The sequence below is a fragment of the Felis catus genome, chromosome C2 (genome assembly GCF_018350175.1).
Source record: "Felis catus isolate Fca126 chromosome C2, F.catus_Fca126_mat1.0, whole genome shotgun sequence".
Classification (NCBI taxonomy): domain Eukaryota; kingdom Metazoa; phylum Chordata; class Mammalia; order Carnivora; family Felidae; genus Felis; species Felis catus.
In genome coordinates this window covers 10577615-10592928 of record NC_058376.1, presented here as the reverse complement: position 1 = coordinate 10592928, position 15314 = coordinate 10577615, and the positions used below count along the sequence as shown (strand labels likewise).

Genomic DNA, 15314 nt, shown 5'->3' with positions numbered 1-15314 from the left:
CCCCACGTCGGGCTCTGTGCTGACGGCTCAGAGCCTGGAGCCTGCTTCGGACTCTGTGTGTCCCTCTCTCTCTGCCCCTCCCCTGCTCACACTCTGTCTCTCTCTGTCTCTCTTTCTCTCTCTCAAAAAAAAAAAAAAAGAATAAGCATTACAAAAAGAAAATTTAAAAATAAAAACTAACTTGGCAATGGCATATATTTGGTCCCCACTTGGGCAGAATTCCAGTAGTTTCCCTTGGTAAAGGCTAAGGGATGAAGGAAAGGGACCTGTGTCCAGGGCATGTGCTAATATTTAAGGAGCTCCTCTGTGCCAGGCTGTGCTATCATCAATCTGCACAAGACCTCCCTCTCATAGGGATATCACCCTCCTGGTTTTACACCCGAGAGGGCTGAGCTTGGGGAGGCTAATCTGATCATGGAGGAGAGGCGGGGTTGAAGGAAGCAGCCAACTCTCTAGTTGCCAACCCCCACTCTAGCCTGCCTCTCAGGCACACTCCTTTCACCTTCACACCCTCCAGCAAGGCAGGTGTCGCTAAGCCCATTCTTCAGATGGGGAAACTGATGTGCCACTGGTCAGTGGCAGGGATGACACCTGAAGCCGGGCTGGTCCGGCTCCAAATGCCTCTCTCACTCCCTCCGGCTCAGAGCTCTCTGCTCCGTTTCTGAAACCCGGGGTTATGCCCTGTTGGCAATGCTGGAGACAAACAAAAAGATGTGACTGTGTGCAGTTTTCTGTAGCTCTTTAAAGTGAATGAATTGGAAATATCACAAAACCACTTCAAAGCTAAGTAAAAATAAGGTGATCCCGGGAACAAATCCAAAAGGGGCCATAAATGCATACAGTCCTTAAGGATTTACTTATTTCAAAATATTTACATTTTATCTCAAATGACCAGAAGACTGACTTCTAGGCCACGGTGAACAAAAACAAAAACAAAACCAACCAAACACATAGATCAAGTGTTCGACGTTTCGGTAAATGAAAGAATTCCGAGAGACTTCCCTAACGGTCTCAGCTTTACTGAATACTGGCTTTAATGGAACCTGAGTATATGTAGATCATGGAAGTAACAAACTACTGTACTACCATTAACTTACTTTATAGGGGTCCAGGGAGTTGGCAGATTAATTCAGTCGTGTTCCTTAAAAAAAAAAAAAAAAAGAAAAAGAAAAGAAAAAGAAAAAGAAGGCAAAGAGAAAAGAACTTTGCTTTGGGTACCTAAATGATTTGTTTTTGGTTTATCCCTTCTTTACTGTCAACTTTTCATGGCAAAAACCCTTGAAGACAGCTCAATTATCAAGGACAAGCACACTGAAAGAACAGAACACGAAAATTGCAAGTGAGCCCAAATGAACTTAAATCCAGGTCTAGGGCGAGGGGGTGGCTTTTACTTATTTAAGCTGAACTTCTGGGTTTTGCTTTGTTTGGTTTTTTTCTCTGTGGTGATGGAGTTCTAGGAGACCCATTGGATCTAATTCTTACTTGAGGACTTTCTTGGCTACCTAGCTTACAGGAAAAAAAACCCAAGCCTTCGGGAAAACTTGAGCAGAGTTTTGTTTGTTTGCTTTCTTTTCTTTTTTCAATAAATGTTTTTATTTACTTATTTTTTTTTTTGAGAGAGAGAAAGAGTGAGTGAGCAGGGAAGGGGCAGAGAGAAAGGGGGACAGAGGATCCTACACAGGCTCTGTGCTGACATCAGAGAGCTCGGTGTGGGGCTCGAACTCGTGAGCCCTGAGATCCTGACCTGAGCTGAAGTTGGACGCTTCACTGACTGAGCCACACAGGCGTCCCTGTTAGTTTGTTTGCAAAACGAAAAGCGGAAGTGGCTGGTGTACGAAAAAATTCTAGATCCGTCCCACGGTCAAGAAGCCGATCTGATAATGAGTGCGGCACGGCCAAACCCAGTCCATCCACAGGCACAGGTCCACGTGCCGGCCTTGGCAGTGGCATTCACGGAGCTGGGGCCCACCTGTTGCTGTAGCACCCGAGGTTACCAATGCCCCAGCTCAGGTCCCCTCACAGGGCAACTGGATGCTACCCACGGACCTCGGCTGAGCTACTCCCCTCAGGCCACAGGGTCCGTGGGATGCTAACTGCCCCACCACGCGCCCCCGGAAAAGTCTCCAAGTCTGTAGGGTGGGAGCACCAGGTCATTGAAATGTGCCACTGAATGTCTTTGGGGGGAAATGAAGAAAAGCCCTACAAACAGATACCAAAATATCAAAAAAACGCCAAACACCAAAAAACCAAAACAAGTCTAGAAAGACACGATGGTTTAGGGTGGCTGAGCAGGTTTCCGACGCCTGCAAAGCTTGCCTGTGGCTGGCGGGTCCAGGTACCCCGGGAGGAGAGCTGCCTTCCTCTGGGGCAAGAATTCAGATTCCAGGGGCCTCTGGCGCACTTTGTCAGTTTTCTAGAACAGTGCGGAAGAGCCTGTCCTACAGCCCTGTCATGCCTATATTGAAAAGAGCCCACGCGTTAGATCTCAGCACCGACGTGCGATGTTACTCAGACAGGATTTTTCCCCTGGAATTTTTCACAAAGTTTTCAACATTTGGGAGCAAGAGGGACTTGGGAGCAACAGTTTACCCAAGAGGGACTTAGGAACAGTGCCCGGAGTGTTTCAAGGGTCCATAAAAATGCCAGACAAGAAATTTTGCTGGGTCTAAATACACAAGGAAAACTGAAAAAAAAAATCAAAATTTATAAATGTTTAATTAAATGTCTTAAAAAATGCAGCATGATGGCAACTTCATGCATTTTTAAACTGAGGCTTCTCAATTTTTTTTTTTTTTTTGGCTTAGAGTTTTCTCATAGCCAAAGAACTCTAAGACCAAATGCAAATAATTGCTCTGTCTTCTGAACACTTATGGTGGGCCCTACACGTTCCACAGAGGCTGTCTTATCCAGCCTCCCAGCCATGTGAGGTTAATAAAGCCACTGTCCTTGCTTTATGGAGGCTCAGCCTCCCCTCCCTCCCCGGTATGGTCACCCACACAGTTAGCAAGTGAGGATATGGGGATCTCAGCCCCTGATTGCACTCACCTTGATCATGGCGGTGAAATCGGGGCTGAAGGTAATAAAGCAAGTTACTCACAGCCAGATAATTTCAAAAATAAATGACAAAATGGGGCGCCCGGGTGGCTCAGTCGGTTAAGCGTCCGACTTCGGCTCAGGTCATGAGCTCGCAATTCGTGGGTTCGAGCCCCGCGTCGGGCTCTGTGCTGACAGCTTGGAGCCTGGAACCTGCTTTGCATTGTGTGTCTCCCTCTCTCTCTGTCCCTCCCCCGCTCGTGCTCTGTCCCGGTCTCAAAACTAAATAAACAATAACAATTTAAAAAAAAAATGATGAGAGCTCTTTCAAAAATTTACAGAAGAAAAAAAAACCACAATGGTATCCAACATATCACACGTGTGGGTGCATGTGGATATGTCCGATGTCACACAGGACGGAGTCTCCTTCCCCCAGGGAGGGGGGCCCAGAGACTCGGCCTCGAAGGGGCTTTGCTTGTGTGGAACTTAAGGCTCTGTTTTTCGGACAATATTTTGTTACCCCTTCCAAGTGGGAGCCAATTTAGAGATTATCTCATCCCATCGCCTGGTTGGTCAGAAGAGGAACGTGAGGAAGAAAGTACTTGAGATAATTGCTTGAGGTCACATCCACTGGCCTGATGGTATCATCGTGAAACCCAGGTCCCCCGTTCAGGACCCAGAGACCTTTCTACATGTTTTAAGATTAAGAAATGGCAGCCTCGAGAGAGACAGATTCTTTTTTCTCCTTTTAGCGCTTCATATAGTAAATTCTAACAAGGGCTGTGATACATTAGCTTAGATCTTGACCTCACCGGGGTGAAACTCAAGACAGTGCTTCGGTTTACAATGGCCTGGATGGAAAGAGAAATCCAAGGTAATGGTCTAAATTTCACTGCCTGCTTCCTCTCTCCTCTTTCTCCTCCATTAGACTGTGAAGGTGCCCAGGTCCTTTCCTGGCATTCTCACTGGTACCTGGAAGGGATTTTTGCCCCTTCCTCTCTACAGCAATGTAAATACCATCTAAAAAATCTTAGTAACCTTGATATAAAATAGAGCTAGTTACCAAGAGGCCATAGGCCTCCCCGGCTCTTGGTGAGCACCGAGGAGGGGTTTTCCCTGTTTCCAGGGACAGAAGCATACTTCTCCCAGGATCTTCCTCTATTCCCATTTGTCCAAGGGACCCTTTTGGACCTGGGCCTGAATTAAGTCCATCGAAAACTCACGGGTCAGGGAAATCTTTATATAAAAGTCCTCTTAATCTTGTTTCATACTACTAAAAATAACAAGCAGAAAGAGGTTCTAAAATTCATTGGAAACACTTAGGCACATTATTAATAATCCTTGAAAAACTGCCATTGCTAAGTCTTGGGGGTTGTTGGGGAACTTAGCACATGAGAATTACAGTACCAGAGAAAGTCACCCCAGAATGTCCATCGTAGCACCGAAATGCCTCTCAGAGTCGGGGGGAGGGATATAAGGCAGTAGAACATTTCCTCTTCTTTGACCCTCAGCCTGTCTCTTACTTTATATCTGAGTGGGAGGGAAGATAGCATTATTTCCTTTTTCTTTTGTGGAGCCAGATTTCATCTAGAAAAAAAACTGAGGTCCAAATCTGATATTTGAAAAATCCAGAGGATTAAGTAAATCACTGTTCATTAACTGGAAGAAATGCTTAAGCAGTTCTGAGCAAACAAAGCGACTGTAGACGGATAACCGCAATCCTGAGCTCACAGATCTGTAAAACTGCCTGGCCTTCCACTAACCATTTGGTGGCAAATGACACAAATTTTCATCTTTCCAGAGGGCTGCACCCGTATATCTGGACCTTCCAGGAAGCTCTTTGCCAAAGGTGGGGGGGAGGGGGCACAAGACTTGGACCGTTCAAGTGATCATTTTGTTACATTAAAACAATTCTGTTTTCATGTTTCTTTATTTTTGAGACAGAGAAAGAGAGAGAGAAAGAGAGCAGAGCATGCGCGGGCGACAGAAGGAGGCACAGAATCTGAAGCAGGCTGCAGGCTCTGAGCTGGCAGCACAGAGCCCGATGCAGGGCTCGATCTCACGACCTGGGAGAGCCTGACCTGAGCTGAAGTCAAACGCTAAACCGACTGAGCTGGCTACCCAGGCACTCCTCATTTTGTTACCTGATTCATCTTTCCTGCATGCCAACACTGGAGGTCCCTGCTTCACGTCTGTCCCCAAGCAGACCCTGGTGACAGACATGGAACCAACCATCGGTACCTGTGACCACCTGGCCGTTCACCGGGTCCCGCCCTGTGCCCCAGGCTATACTGCATTACAACCTCATCCAAGGGCGAATGCGGGTTCCCTTCCTGTCCAATGACTGCCAAGGCTATGAGGCTCGGCTTTCTTGAAGACGGCTGTATTTGAACCAGAGTCGGATTGATACACTCTCCTAATAAAAAATTTCTGAAGCAGAAATTTCAATACCATGAAGTGCAAGGAGGGGTTGGCGCAGTTCTTCAAAACAGACCGTGGCGCCTGCGGATGGCCGCGTCTGGGCTGTTCCGTTTCAGTTCTCGCTTACTGACCCTGTGACCTTGAGCGAGGGATGTCTCTTCTCTTTGCTTCCACTTCCTCACCTGTTCTCGCAAAGATTAGATCAGTTGACATACGGGAAGCCCTCTGAATGGTGTTGGGCGGACAATCAGCACTAAGTGTTAGCTATTATTGTTATTAGGTGTCTTTATGATTAAGAGAAAACAGTAGTTAAGGAAACCCTGTGCCTTAGTCGCAAGGGCAATCCGCAAACACTTCTGCTCATCCCACACTCTTCCAAGGAGACTCCATCTCAAATATGTTTAGGCTCGTTATCGCCACCGTGTACTGGTACCTTCCACGCATTCCTGTTTTTCCCTCCAGACTCACTCTCCATGTTGAAGGATCTTGTTTCTTCTGTCTATTGGAGATCTGCTGCTTACATTCAAAATCACAGAAGGAAATGTATTTGTGTGGTGTGACCTCCACAGAGTCCTTAGCAAAGCAATGGGGCGATGAAGAGTTAGGCCCTTCGGTGGCCCTATTTTAACTACGATTCCCTGTTTTAAGAAAGTGAGCCGGCAAGAAGGCTGGTGCCCCAGAAAATGGCATTTTCCGAAGTTTTTCGGGAACGGCTCCACCTAGCTCCCTGTTATTGTGAATTCCAAGCCAGCACAGCAGTTACTGTGAAGGACTCCTTTAACCTGAGGGCAGGTGTTGTCCCAGAGATGGCCAATATTTGTTTTATTAATCTTTTCAATTTTTAATTAGGTTGCTCAAGGTTCCAGAAGTTAACAGCTATCTGGCCAGACAGGTAATGGCTTGTGACATCAGAAGGACTCTCCAGTCCGCAGCCCTGGGATCCCCACCCCCTGCCCGTCGGGTCACTTAGGGTCCCGGCTGCTAACTCTCCTCAATCTCTCCTTAGCAAAATGTCTTCCTCCACGGCCCTGGGCCGCCACACAAATTATTTAGTCAAACAGCTGCAGAGAATGTGCTTCGGTATCTCAGTATCATCATATCACAGATCCATGGGCTCGAGCTAGGAGTTTTCATTAGATTCCCTCAAATATAAAAAATACATCAAAAACAACTCTCGAGTACCGTTTTCCTGAAAAAGCCGGTCGCCCTGTCTCTCCCGCGTAACGAGAAGACTTTTTCTTTCAATGTGTTAACAAGCCACAAAGTGTGGTTCTGTCTCCGTCCTGGAAATGTACTGTCATTTGCATAACAAGCCACCCAGGATTGTTGCATCTGTGTACTATCTGCATACTGCTGCTTGCAAGAACCGATCCCCACAGAGAAAATGCCTGCGGACAGTGCTCTTTCTCCATAATAAATTTAATTTTTCATCAACTGGTAATTTCTCTCTTAGTCTGACATGAAAAATAAATCTCACGGAGTGTGGAAAAAAAAAACAAAACCAAGTTTTGACTCCCTAAGTGGCAGGTCAGTTACTGCAAAAGAGCAAAGTAACCATCTGAAGTGAAAACGGTTCTCAGTTCTCTCCGGAATACACTTTTTGCTGTACCTTCACCACCGAAACCCAGGAAAGTGGGGTGGGAAGGACCAAGTTATCCCTTTGGCTTAGAAAAGTCAGCTGTGGCATGCTCTCTAATTCATAGTCCTTTTCTTTCTTTCTTTTCTTAACGTTTATTTATTTTGAGAGAGAGAATGCATGAGCCGAGGAGGGAGGGGCAGAGAGAGAGAGGGAGAGAGAATCCCAAGCGGGCTCCACGCTGTCCGCACAGAGCCTGACACGGGGCTTGACCTCACGGACCGTGAGATCGTGGCCCGAGCCGAAATCAAGAGTGTGACGCTTAACCGACTCAGCCACCCAGGCGCCCTCACTGTTCTTTCCTTAATCACCTGAGCGTCAGGTTGAGTGAGATAAGCTTTCCTTCGGGTTCTTTGCACGAGTGTTTCAAGTTAAAGGCCTCCATGCCTGCAATGAAGCACCACCATTTGCCCCTTTCAGACCATCTTACAGCTGGGATGAACGCGAGAAGCCCTATGAGCTATCGCCTCATTTAAAACACGAGGGTGAGAAGCCAGCTCAGAGACTTTGGCATAGGTGGTGGACAGATGGCCCAGGGAGATGAAGAGGTGAATGGACAGGTGGACAGGAGAACAGGATGAGGTACCAGGAGCCCCTCATTCTCCTCCTGCCTTATTACCAACTACCTTTTCTCAACCAAGGCAAATCATTTCACTTCTCTGGGACTTTCCCTTCTCTCTGAGGCCACGAGGCCCGGAGGCTCTCTCTTCAGCTCCCCCACTATTTGATGCCATGAAACGATAGAACTTTTCAAAACGATTGTACTTGTCAATGCCAGGGCCACTTTGCCATAACTACATACTGGAATATCATTCAGCCTTAATAAGGAAGGAAATGCTGCCATTTGCAACAACATGGATGAACACTGAGGATATCATGCTACGGGAAATAAGTCAGACAGAGAAAGACAAATACGGGATGATCTCACATGTAAAATCTAAAAAAAAAAAAAGAGAGAGAGAGAGAGAGAGAGAGAGAGAGAACTCATGGAAACAGAGAGCCGATCAGTGGGGGCAGGGGCAGGGGATGGGGGCAGAATGAGTGCAGGGAAGTAGGCGAAGATGGTGAAGGGGTACAAGCTTCCGGCTGTAAGATGAACGGGTCCTGTGGATGTAACGTATAGCATGACGACTATGGTTGACAATACTGTGTCGTAGAGTCGAAAGTCGCCAGGCAAACAGATCGTAAAAGTTCTCAGCATGCACATGCGCACGCACACACTATTTGAGTGGATGGATCTGTTAACTCATCTTGCCGTGGTAATCGTTTTGCAATATACACGTACCTCGAATCAGCATGTTGCAAACCTGAAACTTACACAATGCTATAGGTCAATGACATCTCAATAAAGCTGGGGAGAAAAAAAAACCAACTCTGTTCACTTTCTCCTTAAAAACAAAATGGCTGCGAGCAGAACTTCAAAAAGTAGTTCCCACCTTGAAGCGAGATGTTCACATAACGAGGAAAACAGCATACTAATATTAGCAGCGAGGGGCCCCACCCTGGCTTCCTGGGTGAATAGAAAAGTCAGCATTACTCAAGCCCCTCTGGGAGTCTGTGTGCATTCAATTCTCCTTCTAGAAGACCTTTGTGAAATGCGAGACTGTCTACTTGGGACCGTAACACCTCTCTATAGCATGCTTAGCACCTCCCATTTAATTTTTCCTAAGACCCCAAACTCCATTTGGCAGGAGAGACACCATAAAAATGGATGCCTCTGGAGCAAATCCCTTCTGTCTGTTCAAAGAGCCCTTCTCAATCGTGACCGCTTTCTGGAGTTATAAAACAGCAGGGGAGTCAACTGTATACACAGGCAGGCCCTTACAATAGCATATTTTCCCCTCCGGCTGCCAATTCTTAACAGTCAGAGCGACCATCATTTGTTTTTCTCAAGTTCAGCCACCTGGATGCTTCTTTGAATGTTACAGGAAATACAAGCAGTGGGGCAAAAACTTGCCCTTTTTTCTGCATGAGAGAATAACAGAGGTAGAGGTATATCAAGGGGTCACCTGGTTATAAAGCTTCTTCCTCCAGCCAGGTCACCGTTTGAACGGTCTGAGTCGAAACTACTGTTTCTATTTTTAAAGACGGAGATTCTACAACCACCCGAGTGAGCCTCTCTCACGACTTCGCGACCCCCAGAGTCATTTTCCTGACACCTCACAGCCGCCTGCATGCCCCCTGCCCCCCAACCCTGGGCTTTGCTCGAATCTAAGCCTGCTTCCTCTTTGGTCCTCTACAGAGAGCCAAGGCGCCTGCTGGGTGTTTCTGTTCCGTTATTAATATGACAGGGTCACTAGGAGTCTTCCTTCAGTTTGCCACGCCTACTTTGGAAACCTACAAAGCTGGGTTTGGCTGTCACTGTGTGGTCCTGTGCCTGTGGCCTGGCTGTTCAAACACAGACTGGAATCAGGGGGATGCCACCAAAGTCCCAGAGTTTCCTGAGTCTGGGCATGACCCGACAGATGGTCTCCGGGACTTCAAGAGAAAAAGTGGAGAGGCGGTAACCGAGGTCAGAGATAAAGGGAGTCACACGGAGCAGGCAGGCTGCACCCAGGCGCTCCTCGTGAATAGAATGCCACATCCTGGGGGGCTCTTCCTGGCGGGTGTGGCTTCCCTGTGGGGTTCTTCCCTCTCTGGGGCACTGAGAAAGCTGAGGCAGCACATGGGATGATGGTTCTATGGGATCAAGACACTATGAGGCACGACTTGGGGTGAGCACGGGGTGACCTGTAGAGTCACGCCTGGGGGCGGCCTTACAGCCCCATGAGCACCCCCACCATGAGAAAGGCCCCTGGAGGACAGCCCCGCCGAACAGCAGCCGCAGAGGCGGGCAGGGAGCCCCTCCTGCGGATGGACAACGTCTCCCAAGTTCATCCTCTGTGCCAGGCACAAAGCGTTGTCTCTTCCTGTCTTATAAAAGCGGCCCTCACTATTATCTCCAGTTTGCAGATGAGGAAACTGAGGTCCGGGGAGGTTCCGGAACTTGCTGAAGGCTTAAGCGCCTGAACCAGAACTCCACTTGTTGCCCCCCACCCCCAACACCCCCAGAACCCAAATTCTTAACCGGTCCGTTTTATGACCTCGCCTCCCCGCGTCTCAACCTCCAGGCATAAGCCCTGTTTTTGAATCTCTCCCACCAGAAGAGACAGTACTCATTTTCCACCCCGGGGACCTGATACGGTTTGGAAGCATGCAGATGATGGGTAGAACCCGGCCTCCGGCCCGGGGAAGGGCGTGGTTCTGGAAAAGAGTGTTACTCTTGTGTTTACTCAAAGATAGTCATTAAGTCACCGTGAAAACATCTTTCTGCAGACTAAACAACCCCACTGCTTTTTTAAAAAGCTTCCCTCACAGGAGCTATTTCTTTTTCTTTCTTTTTTTTTTTTTGGTACCGTCTTTCTATATTTACTGGTTTCCCCCCAGGAATTCTTCTGCCCTCCCATTCTCTATTTTAATCAATCCTGTAATAAGATTCTGATCTACGCCACAGAAAAGACATGGTCATTTTCATAGTTTTCATCTCTGGCCTTAACAAATGAATAAAAGGCCAGCATGGATAGTAATCACTACTTGTGGTCCACTCTGACCCTCAGGCATTTTTTTTTTGGGGGGCCACCCCTGCGGCTGGCCATTCTTCCAACTTACTGTTCGTTTCTGATACGGTTGAACTTCACCATGTATTTGCGGGACTAGTCCTTAGTTTCATGCAGCCCCGAAATGCTTCCAACACACATTTGACTCAGGCTGATTTGCTTCTGCCTTCTAAGAGAATGCTTTAAAAGGAGCCCAGTGCTCAGAGACAAACTTTGACGACTGTCAATGATAAAATTCTCTCTCCCTGTAGGAGCCTCCTATCCCTCTCTGACACAGGTTTTAGCCGCATTTGAGCAACGTCAGTCAAACCCAAGGATTCTGAGATACCGTCCCTGGTGCCTCAGCGTCCCAGCCCAGAGGTTTGCCAGCCCCGAGGGGGGGGCCCACTTACTTCGAGGTTCCCGGGGTCCATCCACTGTGATTTTGATGGCTCTGTGGTACGTGGCAACTTGTGGTGGGTTCGTGAAGACCGTGATTGTCAAAGTGAAGCTCTTCCCTGTTGGAACACAAAAGAGAACACACAAAACAATGAGGTGATGGCCTGGATATATCCGCTGGGTAGTTGACCATTAATTTATGCTTTCCAGCCATCAAACTGCAAAGGTGGCACTTCTTGGGCCCAAGTTGGTGGTTTTTCCAACACTCCCTTGAGTTTGGCTTTGCTTAAATTCCAGAATGCACACCTTTGGTATTTGTGTAAGATGTTAACACTTCGCATAGTTACACGGCTTCCGTTTAATCATCAATAAAACAACACAGGATCAAGAGAGATTCAGCTTTGTTTTCTTTCAAGCCAAGACTCCAGGGAACATGGGATCGGATTGGCTGCTATCCACTCCCCCAGAGCTGGTCCCCAAGGAGTGAAAGAAACTGTATCCATCTTTCCTTTTTTTTTTTTTTTTTTCCAATATATGAAGTTTATTGTCAAATTGGTTTCCATACAACACCCAGGGCTTCATCTTTCCTTTTTAACATTGCTTGCCCCTTCAAGGATTGGGAAAGAGGGAATACCTGAGTTTGGGAACAGGCTAAATTCAAATTATTCTCTCTGTATTTCAAAGACACTAATTGCTGGTGGACTTTAAATATTATTATTATTTAAAAATTTTTCTTAACGTTTATTCATTTTTTTTTTTTTTTTGAGAGAGAGAGAGAGAGAGAGAGAGACAGACAGAGTGTGAGCAGGGGAGGGGCAGAGAGAGAGGGACACACAGAGTCCGAAGCAGGCTCCAGGCCCTGAGCTGTCAGCACAGAGACCGACGCGGGGCTTGAACTCACAAACTGTGAGATCGTGACCTGAGCCGACGTCGGACGCTTAACTGACTGAGCCACCAGGCACCCCTAAATATTATTTTTAAATGCTAGATGCTATTTGGGTACTCATGGGATTGGCCAGACAAAATTTACAGTCAACAAACTGACTTCACAATATGTAACCGACAGACTGAGATTCAATAAGGACTAGAGACATATACACGCACGGGGATCTCCACCCAAACACTTCACATACATGCATGGGACGCAAGCACCTTTTTATAACATATGTCTACCGCCATGGTTTTAGTAACTTTTAAAAACTATTTTAAAATATATATATAACTCAGAATACAGTGACTAACGTATAAATACATAAATAACTAACAGAACAGAAATATACCAACAATTAATATTAATAATATAAGTATTAATATGCACATATATTGATCATTGAAAACATTTTTTGGCTAGGTGGTTCAAAGGACGAACTCTCGGTTTGAACTTGGGCTAGCTGACCTTTGGCAAGGCCCCAGACCCCTCCGTGCCTCAGTGCCCTTACCTGGAAAATGGGTACATATAACATTTTCTACCTTATAGGGTTTGGAGGAGGTTAAATGAGTTCATAGGAGTAAAATTATTAAAATGGTATCTGGAGCATGATATTTGAAGGTATGCGTGTGTGTGTGTGTGTGTGTGTGTGTGTGTTGTGCTGGCTTTTATTATTTTCCTTTTCTGTTTCTCAGAGTTCCCCAACAGGATCCTAAGGTTTGACTAAGCATGATATTTGGACCACCCACATCACTGCAGTGGGTCTCTATGTAACAGTTTCTCCTCTTAGTCATGTACCATGAAATGAAACCTAGAAGAAATGAAAGGCCCACCCATCCCCCTATCTGTTCCCAACCCACGTAAGACTCAAATTGTCTTCCTCCCCCAAGTTAGAAAGAACAGAGTATCTTCAACTGTCATGCACGTTTTCACACCAAGGACAGCTACAAAAAAAGCTCAATAAAAAACACAGGTGACCCTTGAACAACACAGGTGTTAGGGGCAGCGACCCCTGCCCTGTTGAAAATCCATGTATAACCTTTGACTCCCCCAAAACTACTAATAGCCTACTGCCTATCTGAAGACTCACCGATAACGTAAACAGTCGATTAACACGAATTTTGTATTTCAGGTATATTACACACTGTGCTCTTATCATAAAGGAAGCTAGAGAAAAGGAAATATTATTATTATTCTTATTAATGTTTGTTTATTTTTGAGAGGGAGAGAGAACACAGGGGAACGGGGAGGGGCGGAGAGGGGGGGAACAGAGGATCTGAAGCCGGCTCCGTGCTGACAGCAGAGAGCTTGATGTGGGGCTCGAACCCGCGAACCGTGAGATCATGACCTGAGCTGAAGTCAGACGCTTAACCGACTAGGCCACCCCCGCGCCCCGAAAAGAAAATATTATTAAGAAAATCGTAAGGAAGAGAAAGTATGTTTACAGTCCTGTACTGTATTTATCAAAAAAAATCTGCATGTACATGAACCTGCATGGTTCAACCCATGTTGTCCAAGGGTCTACTGCGTAATCTTTGGCCACAGCAAGCCAGTGATTCCTAATCACGAAAAGTCCCCAGTGAACAATCCCCAAGGATCTGCATTCTGTCTACAGTGAAGCCTGCGATAAGAGGAACAATGACGAGTAACCACTGGATGCTGAAACCGGCTTCGTCCGGCCTGGCTTTGCAACCACAGTCATGGCTGACAGGCCAGGCTGCTCTCTAGGGAGGGGTGCTGAGGGGCCTAGAGCACTGGAGGAGCCCAGGAGGCCCGGCCCACCAATTTATCTTCCCATCAGCTTCTCTTCTCTCCTGGAACCCAGAGAGGATCCCTTTTGGGCTTTAGGGGTTTGCCATCTTGAGGACATCGTTCAAATGTGGCCAGGCGATACCCCAGATCACTTCTCCCCTTGGCATCTCGCTGAGGTAGGGGCGCGTGCAGGAGGGGCTGCTGGTCAGGCCTGGCGAGGAGGGCACGGCGGTGTGGAGGCAGCACCCTGTTCAACTGCCCATCTTGGTCAAGGGAGCAAAGGCAACTATGGCCCAGGTGGCCCGTCCACGTGGTCCTCTGGGCCCTACGGCCATCCACCTTTTGTCAAGAACCCACAAAGTGGGGAGGCGCCTGGGTGGCTCAATCGGTTAAGCGCCTGACTTCAGTTCAGGTCTTGATCTCCTGGTTCGTGGGTTCGGGCCCCGCGTCGGGCTCTGTGGTGACAGCTCAGAGCCTGGAGCCTGCTTCAAGTTCTGTGTCCCCTCTCTCTCTCTTCCCCTCCCCTGCTCATACTCTGTCTCTCTCAAAAATAAATAAACATTAAAAAAAAAAAGACCCTACAAGAGGTATGGACCGTATTAAGACTGGATCCCACACCAGCTATTAGGACCTTCTCCCCGATGAGCCCCCCCCACCCCGTGTTATTTCTTGCTCACTCTTCTCTCCCCTAGCTGGACTCACAACCACGGGATTTCCACTCTGGGGTCTGTCTTCCTCCAGCCCCCTGGCCAGCCTGTCAAGGCTTCTTTGCTTTGCCCATCCCGCCCCCCCCCCCCCCACTGCTATGTTCCTGGCTTCAAAGTCGGGCTCGTGTTTCAGGCAGCCTCCCCACATCTGCCTCCGAAAGCGGTCTTCGACTTCGATGGGGACTGAACGGGTTTGTGGCCGTGAAAGCCCAAGGACAGGGATGGTGGTCCAAGACCACCGTGCCTTTCTCAGAGGAAGGTGGCAAAGGATGAGGTGGCAGCAGGTGGCTTCAGGGTAGAGGGGGATTGAAATGGATTAAAAACAAAAAAAAAGACCTTGAGGACACAAGCAGTGAGTAATGACGTGGCCCCGGGGACCCAGCGGGTCTGGGTGCATGAGGGGCCCGGCTGCTCTTCCTTCCAGAGGCTTCGATACGAGTTCATGTAACAAACGCTGTGACCTCTCTGGATCTCAGTCTCCTGATCTGCAAAACAGGGAGCCCGGGGGTCGTGGGATACCCACAAGGTCACTTTCAACTCACGGTATCTTCTGAGGACGCGGCCCTCCCGGCGCCCATGTTCACGTGCATGTGTGTGCCTACATGTAGCTGTGCCCCCGTGCGCCTCCCCCATCGCCTGTAGCGTCAGCATTTCAGAGTCCGTGAAAATACTGTATTACTTTTCTAGAGCTGCTGTAACAAATTTCCACAAACCGACGGTTGTGGGGGGGGGGGGAGGCTTAAAACAACTGAAATTTATTGTCTCATAGTTCCAGAGGCCAGAAATCCAGTATCAAGGTGTCGGCAGGGCCGTGCTCTCTCTGAAGGCTCTGGGGCAGAATCCTTCCTTCCCTGTCGCTGCCT

At 47.8% G+C, this 15314-nt stretch overlaps 1 protein-coding gene across 4 annotated transcripts in view; it reads right to left on the bottom strand.

The window, feature by feature from the left end:
• Positions 1 to 15314, bottom strand: part of RUNX1 (RUNX family transcription factor 1) — a 257748-nt gene that overhangs the window by 55994 nt on the left and 186440 nt on the right. For all 4 annotated transcript variants that reach the window (XM_023238766.2, XM_023238765.2, XM_023238764.2 and 1 more), the window contains one exon: positions 11079 to 11183. In XM_023238766.2, the coding sequence (XP_023094534.1) occupies positions 11079 to 11183 (105 nt within the window). The remainder of the gene's footprint in view (positions 1 to 11078; positions 11184 to 15314) is intronic.